The 12,500-nt window shown below is 40.5% G+C and overlaps 1 protein-coding gene across 6 annotated transcripts in view; it reads left to right on the top strand.

The window, feature by feature from the left end:
- The window catches only part of LOC105353778 (zinc finger protein 436), a 101,214-nt gene that overhangs the window by 45,588 nt on the left and 43,126 nt on the right, over positions 1–12,500 (top strand). For 4 of the 6 annotated variants that reach the window (XM_023966223.1, XM_023966225.1, XM_023966227.1 and 1 more), the window contains one exon: positions 9,070–11,023. The exons of 1 other annotated variant lie outside the window; for it this stretch is intronic. In XM_023966223.1, coding sequence (XP_023821991.1) covers positions 9,070–10,285 — 1,216 coding nt within the window. In that variant the 3' untranslated portion in view covers positions 10,286–11,023. Of the gene's footprint in view, positions 1–5,427; positions 7,495–9,069; positions 11,024–12,500 lie in introns of those variants that run through there. One more of the 6 variants, XM_023966224.1, reaches the window with a different exon arrangement.

Genomic DNA, 12,500 nt, shown 5'->3' with positions numbered 1-12,500 from the left:
ATTGTGATTTTGGGGGATTTTAATATAAACTGGGAGGATACATCAGCAAGAAAAAATCTAAAGCGGGTGACTGACAAATTTGATCTTGTGCAATTAATTAAGGGCCCAACAAGAATTACCAACTCAAGCAGCACTCAGATAGATTTATTTTTTAGCAACCGTCCAGAAAGAATAACTAAGACATACAGCATGTTAGCTGGCCTCTCTGACCATAATCTCCTCCTGGTAGTTAGAAAGCTATCAAAGAAAAGATTTAATTTTTCTGCCACAGAACACGACTTCATTGGGATTCCAAAAAAAATAAAGGAGGATTTTAAGAATGCTGTTGATCAAACCAACTGGAATCAGATATTAAAGAAAACTGATTGTGAAAGGGACTGTGAATTATTCACAAAAACACTTAAAGAAACAATTAAAAGCTTCAGTTCAAGAATCAAAATCAAACAAAATAAAAACCAGCTACCCTGGATGAATTCTGACATTACAAAATTGATGAAAGAGAGGGATTTAGCACTGAAAAATGCAATCAAAAGTAAATCTCATAGTTCAAGATATCTATTTACAACATTGAGAAATAAAGTGGTAAAAAGCATACGGAAGGCCAAGGCAGATTTTTTCTTGACAATAATTAAGAATGCCAAAGGGGATTCCAAAAAAACATGGAGCCAATTGAAAAAACTTGAAGGAAAGGACACAAAATGTAAAAAAGGTTTAGAAATAAAGGTAAATGGACAAACTACTAATGATCCAGATACAGTTGCAGATGCCTTCAACAGAGGTTTCATTGAATCTGTTTCCTTAATTGCTGCTCGTTTTAAAGCTAATGATTTGCATGTTTGTCCCATAAATAAGATAGAGCCTATACTTAACTTAATGACTGTCACTGAAACTGAAGTCGCTCAAACAATCATGTCTCTTAAGTCAAGCAGAACAAAAGACATATTCGGTATGGATACTTTTGTGCTCAAAGAACTCTGCTCATCCTTAACATCTCCCTTGACCACTATTCTCAATCAATCAATCTCTGAATCCATATTTCCAAGCGCATGGAAGTCATCAGTGGTGATTCCAATCTACAAAAATGGCGACTCCATGTTGCTTTCAAATTACAGGCCCATCAGTATCATACCCACAGTGTCCAAGATCACAGAAAAACTTATTGCCCAACAAATCATTGAACACCTCAACAATACATCTTTTTCTCTTCATCCAATGCAGTTTGGTTTTAGAGCTCTGCACTCAACAGAGACAGCCAACTGCTTTTTCACAGAAAACATAAAACAGCTGTTGGATAAGGGGGGTGTAGTTGGGGCTGTGTTTCTTGATCTAAAAAAAGCATTTGACACTATAAATCATAAAAAGCTACTGACTAAACTAACCAAATTCAATTTCTCCTCTAGTACCATAAAATGGATAGAATCATATTTGTCAAATAGATCCCAGTCAGTTAGGATAAATCACTGTCATTCCTCGCCTCTCCCTATCTCTACAGGTGTCCCGCAAGGTTCTATTCTAGGGCCTTTACTTTTTTCACTATACATCAATGATCTGCCCTCTGTTTGTTCAAATGTCTACACTCAGATGTATGCTGATGATACTGTCATTTATTCACATGGCAATAACACATCTGAGGTGGCAGAGAAGCTCACTGAAACGATGGGACATGTGGCAAAATGGTTGGAGCAGTCAAGTCTATGTCTCAATGTAAACAAAACAGTTGCAATGTTCTTTTCCAAAACAAACCGTAAAAATATTCTGGCTGATGTTTTTGTGGCAGGAAAGAAAATAGACATTGTTGAAAAGTTTGAATACCTTGGGATTTTAATTGATACAACATTCAATTTTAAATCACAAATTCAAAAAGTTTGTAACCGTGTGAGGTATAACCTGTCCAATTTTAGATTTATTAGGGCAAATTTGTCACTGCAAGCTGCCACAATGTTCATGCATGCAATGATTTTATCCCACATGACATACTGTCTCACTACATGGTCACAGGCAAACAAATCAGCATTAAAACCTCTGGAGTCACTTTACAAACAAACAATTAAAGTACTGGATAGAAAACCAATAAGACATCATCACTGTGACATTTTACAAAAACACAAACTGTTAAGCTGGGAGAATTTCATTAAGTATACAAAACTATGCCTATTCTATAAAATCATTAACGGTCTATCATCCCCTCCACTCAGTCAGTTTGTTAAAATAAGATCCTCCCAAAGAGTGACTCGAGGGTCGGGTCAACAAGACTGTATAGTTCCTCTGAGGAGAAGTGCCTTCAGCCAAAGCGCCTTCTCTGTAACAGCAGCACAAGAATGGAACTCTGTCCCTCACATCATAAGACACATCACCACATACACTCTGTTTAAAAAGAACCTAAAAAACTGGCTCATATCACAGCAAACATGTTCACATTGAACTGGATTAACACCTGCCCTTCCTCCTCCCCTCTATCACCTTTGTGTTTTTTATACTTGTTTTCTATGTTTTTCTCTATGTGCATGTTTTTATTAGTATATGTATTTTAAGATGATAATTTAATTGTAAATGTATATTTTTAATTAATGTATTGATGTTTTTATGTTGACAATTTTTAACACCTGTCCGGGGACTACGGATGAAAAATAGCCTTTGGGCTAATTCTGGCGCATTGCAGTGATGCTTTTAATGTGCACTGTCCCTGTTAAATAAACGAATAAAGAAAGAAGCCACTATCCAGGATGAAACATCCAAGATGCATGAATACATCAAGCTCAAGGCCCCAACTGACAGTGTGCTCAGTGAATGTCTCAGGCAATGGAGAGCAGAGGATACAGTGCTGGAGGACAGATCCTCATGGGAGGACAAACCCCTGCATGGGATGTACCACCGGACCATAACTGAAGTGGCTGATATCAAGAAGTCCTACCAATGGCTAGAAAGGGCTGGCCTACAGGACAGCACTGAAGCACTCATCCTGGCAGCTCAGGAAAAAGCCCTGAGCACCAGAGCCATAGAGGCTCTGGGGGGGAATTCCAGGAAGCATGTTTAAACTCCCCTGACTTTAAGCCTGAACACTGGCTGAAATCCGCCTAAACTTGCTTACTCTGGGTATGTCGGTTCCAAAAGACCGGATATGAGTTAGTGTAATTACGCTCCACTTGGTAACCCTGGGTTAATGCACGTGCACAGCAGGTACATAAAGACATTCTCAATGGATCGCCGATTTCCGGAGTCACCATGGAAACGCGTGGAGAGAAAAAAAGAGCGCCATACTTCAGTGAGACGGAGTCTGAGATTTAAATGACGGCGTATGAAGATTATACGACCATCAAAAAAGTAATACAATTGCATCATCAGCAAAATAAAGAGTTTCTGCTTGGAGAAAAATAACAAAGTAAACGCAAGAGTTTCTATCTCATTTTCATTGTGACGCATATATATATATATAACTAATCCAACTTAAATTAATGAATTCAATTGTAAACTAGTAATTGAGTTAAATGTATTCAACCTAATTTCTCAGGTCTATCCAAGTCAATATTTTTTTACAACTCAAATTTACATATTTATCTAACTAAATGTTATATTACTCCAATTCAGTAAATGTTTTTCCATCTTAATTTATTGTAATTCTTGAACTCTCATAAGTCTAAATTTGAGCCTGCAGATATACTCATTTGTATAACAATAAAGTGAATGTAAGATAGATTTGAATCATGCAACTATACACCATATCTCTGAATTAATCATTAAATCACAATACAGTAGGGGTGCTATATAACCTCATCATCCTCTCCCTCCCTCTCACTCATGGTGCAGAAGGAATTAAACATAACAGGACAAATAACTCTGCAAAACACAGTAAAACAGAAAAACAACTAAACACATTTGGTCAAAATCCCACACTTAAACCCAAATCCGTAAAGACAGGCAAAGGGAATGGTATCCCACAATCCATTGCGGTGCCGATCTAACAGCAGCATATGTGGTCTTATCACCCTCTCACGGTGGATAAAGTATTATCTGAGCTTCTTCATCCACTAAATCATCTTCAAATGGACACGCCATGCTGCTTCACCTCTCTGAAAACAAACTAACCTTCAACTAAACCTGCTCCAGACCAGGTTATGTTCAGAGCATGAGTTGCCTGGGGAACTAAGCATACCCTGAAACATACCTCTGTTTTTGGAACCAAAAGCGGTGGTTGTACACTTCTTTAGCCTCAAACTTACCGTGGGAGCTAGCATAACCTGCTTTCTGGAATACCCCCCAGATCTACCACACCAGACAAGACCCAAGGTGTAGGCTGTGCAAAGAGGCACCTGAAACAATCCAGCACATAACTGCAGGATGTAAGATGCTGGCAGTTAAAGCATACATGGAGCGCCACAATCAAGTGGTAGAGAATGAGTGAGCAAAGATCCTGTGGGACTTCCCGATCTAGAATGACAGGATGGTAATGGGATGTGATGCATGAAGAAATAGCATAACAATTATGAACAGCATTTCCATTTCACTGCAACAGCTTATTTTAAATGAGATTCAACATAAATTATATTCCAAATTCCAAATGTCTCTTGTCTACGTAGGAGGCGAGCATCTAACATAAAAGGACTCCATCCGATTGGTCAATGATGTAAAGGAGTCCATCCGATTGGTTAAATGAATATACATCTTTTTTTTTTATTCGTGAAATACTTCAAGCTGCCATAAAATTATTTTGGCACATTTAAAGTTACCATTTGTTGCAATTTTCACCAATTTTTGTAATATGCATATTGCACCGCTTGAAATTGCAAAAAGGATACATTTGCTATTTATTTTGTAGGCCTAGTTCCGTCTTTGCATCATCCTCTGAGGCGAACACATTTATAGTTCAGTGGTTGACAAAAAAGGTGAGCTAAGGGATACATTAATCCAGAATACAGGAAGTTGATCAGAGAGAACTTACAGTGGTGTCTACTAGGCAAGCCTCCTGGAAACCTCCAAAACTGGATTATAAAGAAAGAACACAAAAACCTTCAGAGACTGTTCACATGAGTAATTGAAGAGATTCTGCTCTACACCTGAAGTTGAACATTTACCTTAATGTTAACATTTAGACCCCCGTGCAATCGTCACACTTTTCTGATTCAAACTGACCCTGGCCCCGACCCGGAGAATGGAAACGCCATGTGGCCCTCACTGGTAAAAGTTTGGGGACCCCTGTACTAGACAGACTTGTCAACTGTTACGGACAATAAATGAATCAATATTTGCTTGAAATGAATGGGAGAAAGCAATTTACCCAAACCCACTCCTAGTATGTGTTACTGGACATCACTGATAGGTCATCTGAAGTGACGAACGTATTGATTTACCTGATGAAAGTAGAAATGTTCAGACATCAGAATCTCCTTTACTGTGTTCACCAAGTAATGTGAGATTCTTGCTCCTCTGCAGCTCGGGTCCTCATGGTTTCAGTGAGAAAGCCGGGTCCAAAGACTCACCAGAACCTCAAAGGGACTCTGAGCTGGACGATGTGGATCAAGATGATGCCTCGGCTGAGGATCCAGAATGGAAATTGGAGTCCAAGCAGCAAAAAGAGGTGAAGAAAGCAGCAGATAAAAGTCCAGGAGGACGGCGGAAAAAAAGGGCCTGCCAAGTATGTGGGTTATGCTACAAATCCCTGGGCAGTTTGATCAAACACACGTGGACTCACATGGATGAACCTCAAAGAGTTTGTGGCGTCTGTGGAGACACTTTTGAATCCGCGGACGAGTTGAAGGAACATCTGAGAACCTATGATAAAGTCCACAAGTGTGAGGAATGTGGGAAAACTTTTATTAATATCTATGTTTTCAAGAGACATTTAGACCTGCACTCCAGGAAGGTAGACATCCAGTGTGACGTTTGTGGGAAAACGTTTGGAACCAAGAGTGGACTGAGCTGGCACAGCTGGAGCCACACAGGGGAACGTCTGTACAAGTGCGATATCTGTGATAAGGCCTTTGGTCTGAAAAGTCTTCTGCATGCTCACAGAAGGAACCACGGGAACCAGTGCCACATCTGCGGTAAGACCCTGTCGAGCATCCGAGGTTTGTCCTGGCACCTGATGAGTCACTCTGAAAAACGCAACTTTGCCTGTGACGTTTGTGGGAAGCGCTTTAAAAACCCTGGTAATCTAAACAGCCACAAGAAGATTCATATGGACAGAGAACGGTCGTTCCTCTGCCATATCTGCTGCAAGACTTTCCACTCCAATGCAGCGCTGAACGGTCACATAATGACCCACAGCAGCGAGAAGCCGTTCGTCTGCCAGGACTGTGGTAAAGGCTTTGTGGCAAAAGGAGACCTGAAAGACCACCAACGAGTTCACACTGGAGAGAGACCGTACTCCTGCTCCCACTGTGGACGCTGCTTCAAGCTAAAGTCAACACTCAGAAGCCACATCAGGAGCCACTTAGGCATCAAACGCTATACCTGCACACTGTGCGGGAAGGCCGTTTCACGGCCGGAACACCTCAGGGTCCACATGAGGACCCACAATGGAGAAAGACCCTACAAGTGCTCACTGTGCGACAAGGCCTTCACCCAGGGCCACTGTCTGAAAACACACATGATGAAGTTCCATCCTGGAGAGAACCCGAGCCAGAACCCAACCGGACCCTAAAGGACCTTTATCAGGACAAACCAAACAGACTTCTGAACATTGAAACAGCAGATTCAGAAGCTGCAGACCGAAGGATTCCAGCATGGAAAGCAGTGATGGTTCTTGTTTCCATCCATCCCATAAACACTGGATCATCTGAACAGCAAATGAAGAAGTTGGACTTTTACATTTTTACATCTCCAACCATTTTCAGGTCACAGATTGATTTAATGTCAGACAATATTTTCACGGACCGGCCTAAAGTTCGCCTTTGATAATTTTTAGTATCTTGTTTTTGAACAACCTGTTTTTCACATTAAAACGCTAATACAAGAAATGTAGTTAAAAAAAACATTTGTAGATTGTTGGGGGTGTTTTTTTGGGTTTTTTTTTTGCAGATGACAAAGATTCTATGAAGGCAACTTGTTGATTTATAGAACTTGTATCTGATTTGTAAAAATTCAATAAAAGCAACATTCCAGTTTTTTTTCTTTCATAGAATAATATTGGTATTATAACACTCAAAACTCAACCAAGTCTCATATCAATTTTCAAAGCAAAAAGATTCTTTGTATTTTGTTTTTATATAAATCCTGATTCATTGAGTATTTATTTTTAACAGGTGAACATTTTTATGTTGTGAAGTTTCTTAAGAGATCCCTAATTTACCATTTATCTCCTTTGTACAAGTTTCCTCAGACCAGAAACATTTTCAGGTCAACAATTTCATTTGACTGAATCTTCATCCTCTGTCAAATGTTTGCTGCTGGTTTAAACTTAGACGTTGTGATGAAGATGAAGATGCTAACAACTGGATGCTAACTTTAACCACGTCTGACTTTTAAGTTTTGAACAATAAATAAAGCAAAATAAAATGACACAACTGTTGTAAAACTGGTATTTTCTAAAAATCATGATAAACATGAACGTCTGCAACTTTATTATCTCCACGTGCGAAACATTTGAGACCCAATCGCTGCAGCTTCTGGTCCATGAGAACAACTGTCTGAATAAATCTGTTTTGGAGGAAAGCTCCTGGTTTGTCTGGAAACAGCAGCTTCATGTTTCTTTAAAGTCAAAGGCTCTTCTTCAGGTTCCTCACTGACTCTTTTTTTTTTCGCCAAAGACACTTTCCAAATACGTTTTATTGTGTATTTGCGTTTTAGATTTTTAGCTTGGAGCTACTAACTTTACATTCCGAGCAGCTGCTTAAAGCCACGTGACGCGTCAAGACAGACAGATGTGATCAGAACAGAATCCGGTAGTTTTCCAAAATAAAACTTCCGTTAGTATCAGGAAGAAAAAAAACGGACAAAATCAAAGTTAACACATGCATTTGTTTTCTGTCTGCGGCCCGGTACCAAGTGGCCCATGCTCCGATACCGGTCCGCAACCCAGGGGCTGGGGACCACTGCTGTAGATGATACAGAACATAAAAGTGCAACTTTTCATAGAAAACACCAAATTGTCTGGGTGACCCCAAACTTATGAACGGTAGTGTAATAATTTTTAACTTCCCCTCCATGATCAATTTTCAGTTAGTATTACAGTGATGCCTTATTTGCCCTCAGTGTTTCATTCACATTTTCCAGGAGACGTTCAGGTGGTACATCACTTAACTGTAGTTTGTGTCTGGGTTAGCTGGTGTTCATTCTACACATGATCTTGTTTTTCAGGTCATTGTGCTGCCTCGCTCAGCCTATCTGTAGTTATTGGGGCTGTGTTCCCAAGCCTAGGGTGGGAGTGTGGTATAGCCTATTCTCTGACCTGGTGCTCTGGCTCTCCCTTAGTATTGCAATTGTTTTGTACCGCTTCTATCTCAAGTTGTGATAGGAGTTGTCGTTTGTGGATCTTAGGTCATTGGGCTACCAGTTTTTTAGCAGTAATGCTTGATTGTGGCTTTGAAAACATCCATTCACTCCACATTCTGCATGTAACCTCTCTGATCAGAATTACTTGAGTAGTAGCATTCCAATAGGACCCCGTTCTTACATCGAGTCCATGTCCGTCTTGTTCCAGTAGCCCACTTTCAATCAGGGTGCTCTGGTTCCCCAGCACCTGAAGCAGACCTGGTTTGGTAGAGTGACGTCTGAGCCAGCATGACATGGTTCATTGTCTCTCATGGGTTATGAGGTAGTCAGTAGCATGAAGGGTCTAGCCTAAGGACCCCCACTGGATGGTCTTGTTTGTTCAATGCTTTCCCTGGGAAATTTACCCACACAACACATTGAATCCATTAAATATTGTTTGTGAAGTAGAGTTTGATTATTTGCTTGAGAGGGAGTGGGAGAAAGCAACTGTGTTCATTCCAATCTCTATTGTGTTTTACTGGACGTCACTGATGGGTCAACCGAAGTGAGAAAAGTATTGATTTACTTGAGGAAAGAAGAAATGTTCAGACATCAGACTTTACTGTGTTCACCAAGTAATGTGAGATTTTTGCTCCTCTGCAGTTCGGGTCCACATGGTTTCAGTGAGAAAGCCGGGTCCAGAGACTCACCGGAACCTCAAAGGGACTCTGAGCTGGACGATGTGGATCAAGATGATGCTGAGGATCCAGAATGGAAACTGGAGTCCAAGCAGCAAAAAGAGGTGAAGAAAACAGCAGATAAAACGAGTAAAAGTCTTGGAGGACGGTGGGAAAAAAGGGCCTGTAAAGTATGCGGGTGCTGGTACAAATCCCTAGGCAGTTTGATCAAACACACGTGGACTCACATGGACGAACGTCAAACAGTTTGTGGCGTCTGTGGAGACAATTTTGAATCTCCGGAAGAGCTGAAAGAACATCTGAGCACCTACGATAAAGTCCACAAGTGTGAGGAATGTGGGAAAACTTTTGTTAAAATAGATATTTTCAAAAGACATTTAGACCTGCACTCCAGAAAGGTGGACATCCAGTGTGACGTTTGTGGCAAAACGTTTGGAACCAAGAGTGGACTGAGCGTGCACAGCTGGAGCCACACAGAGGAACGGCCTTACAAGTGCGATATCTGTGATAAGGCCTTTGGTCTGAAAAGTCTTCTGAAGGCTCACAGAAAGAACCACAACAAGAACCAGTGCCACATCTGCGGTAAGACCCTGTCCAGCACCCGAGGTTTGTCCTGGCACCTGATGAGTCACTCTGAAAAACGCAACTTTGCCTGTGATGTTTGTGGGAAGCGTTTTAAAATTCCCAGCACTCTAAGGATCCACAAGAAGATTCACATGGAAAGAGAACGGTCGTTCCTCTGCCATATCTGCTGCAAGACTTTCCACTGCAATACAATGCTCAACATTCACATGACGACTCACAGCAGCGAGAAGCCGTTCGTCTGCCAGGACTGTGGTAAAGGCTTCACGATGAAATCAAAACTGAAGTTCCACCAACGAGTTCACAGCGAAGAGAGACCGCACTCCTGCTCCCACTGTGGACGCTGCTTCAAGCTGAAGTCAACCCTCAAAATCCACATCAATACCCACTTAGGCATCAAACGCTTTACCTGCACACTGTGCGGGAAGACCGCTTCACGGCCGGAACACCTGAAGATCCACATGAGGACCCACAATGGAGAAAGACCCTACAAGTGCTCACTGTGCGACAAGGCCTTCACCCAGAGCCACTGTCTGAAAACACACATGAGGAAGTTCCATCCTGGAGAGAACCCGAGCCAGAACCCAACCGGACCCTAAAGGACCCTTATCAGAACAAACCAAACAGACTTCTGAACATTGAAACAGCAGATTCAGAAGCTGCAGACAGAAGGAGTCCAGCATGGAAAGCAGAGATTGTTCTGTTTCCATCCATCCCAAAAACACTGGATCGTCTGAAATGAAGAAGTTGGACCTTTACACTTTCAGTATTTTGATCAGGTAGATGCTGTAGACCAGGTGTCCCCAAACTATGGCCCCCCCATCCATTTGACCTGGCCCCCTGAACGATACCAGAGAGAGATCCCTATTTTGTTCTTTTTTTTGCATTATTATATTTTTGGGCTGGCCACGTGATAAAGACTATTGGAAGCATGGAAAACGGAATCCCTGGTATTGTTTCCTCATGTCAATAAAGCTTCGTTGATCATAGTAGGTTTAAACATTGTCATCTGGACTTGAAAGTTAAAGACGTTTCACCTTTCATCCAAAAGGCTTAGTCAATTCTGAAATAGCTGGTAAAAAGAATGGTTTATATGTGAAACTGGATAGTATTGTTCACATAGACTTCATGGTTTCGGGTTATTAGGAGTCTTTTGTTCTCAGCTGGAGTTGGGGACTCAGTAGCTACCCTCCCCAACATGGTCATCTCTTTCACCTGTTAATGACCTAGGTGAAAGTGGTTCGGTTTGTTTGGGTTTCAGAACACTGCTGTAGATGCAGTTTCAGGTCTGACTCCTCCCCCATGAGCGCATATATACCAGCTCATTTACCAGCTATTTCAGAATTGACAAAGCCTTTTGGATAAGAGGTGAAATGTCTTCAACTTTAAAAACCAAGTCCAGATGACAACCTTTAAACCCTTCTACTATAATGGAATCTACCTGGATGGATGAGAGTCTTCATAGACAAAGCTTGTTTGAATCGAAATGTTAGCCAAGCTAAAACCATTGCTACTGCAACCTCACTTGGCCCCATTAAGAGTCCCCCCCCCATTATAAAAAGGAAAAATGACAAAAAGGTTAGCTAAGAGGAATATTGATCCAGAATGCCTGGAAACCTCCAAAACTGGATTATAAGGAAAGAACACAGAAACCTTCAGAGACTGTTCACATCAGTCATTTAGGAGATTCTGCTCTACACCTGAAGTTGAACATTTACCTGAGATTGTAGATGAACAACAAAAGCTTTATTTCTGTGAACAACCACGGAGATTTATTTGGTTATTATTGATTTTCTAAAATCTAAAATACTGTTACTATATATTTCCTGACTTTTTATGTAAAGAACCCAGAGAGGGTTATGTTTTTACTGATTTCATAAAGAGTCTTAGTCTTTATTATTATATATTTGCTGATTATTTAAAAAAAATGTTTGGATGGAGAACCCAGAGAGGATTATTTGATATCAGATTGGGTTATCTTCATCTGAACCTTTGTTTTGTCAGGCCAGTGTCCTGAATGTTCATCAAGTTAACCAACTTCAAACTGGTCAGTTTGTTTTCTATTCAATTGGAAAACTTCTTCCTCAACATTTCACCAATATGTTCAATTTTAATAATGAATTTCATGAATATCCCACTCGGGGTTGCTGTCTCATCAGCGGCCTTTCTCTCGCATAACTCAGTCACAGTTTAGTGTCTTATACGGAGGATGTAACATTTGGAACAGTCTTCCTTCCTCTTTCAAAAACTTTCACAAACTCGGTTTAAAAAAGCTCTACAAAGGTTTCCTCTTAACAATGGTACTTTTCCATATGGCATGTATTTTTAGTTTGATATAAGTATGTACATGCATGAATTGAATATGCATTGATTTTATATGTATTGTTTTTACTGAATGGTATTTTTTAGCTTATAGACTCCTTATGGGGGTTGCCACATGTTAAGCCCCTTGTGGGTTTTTGGCAACCATCCATCACATGCAGCATTGTTGTATATTCTGTTTTTATTGACTTTTTTTTATATAAGTGATAAATGGAAAAAAAAAACACTAGCTCATCTGAACAGCAAATGAAGAAGTTGTACCTTTACATTTTTAGGATTATGATCAGGGAGATGCTGTAGATGATGCACATTTGTAAAGTCTTTCATTTGAACACCTGAACAGCTCCACTGTTTACCTACAAACGATCCTGGACTGGTTCAGAAACTCTTCACCTTCAAGAGTCCAGATAACTGAAGCTGATGGAGATTCCACTCACCATCAGAACGTCTACTGGAGCTTTTTCTACTCATTTCTTTCAAATACATTTTTCT

Source organism: Oryzias latipes, chromosome 18, assembly GCF_002234675.1.
Source record: "Oryzias latipes chromosome 18, ASM223467v1".
NCBI classification, from domain to species: domain Eukaryota; kingdom Metazoa; phylum Chordata; class Actinopteri; order Beloniformes; family Adrianichthyidae; genus Oryzias; species Oryzias latipes.
Note: the sequence above shows the minus strand (reverse complement) of the source record. Positions and strands in the feature narration are given on the sequence as shown.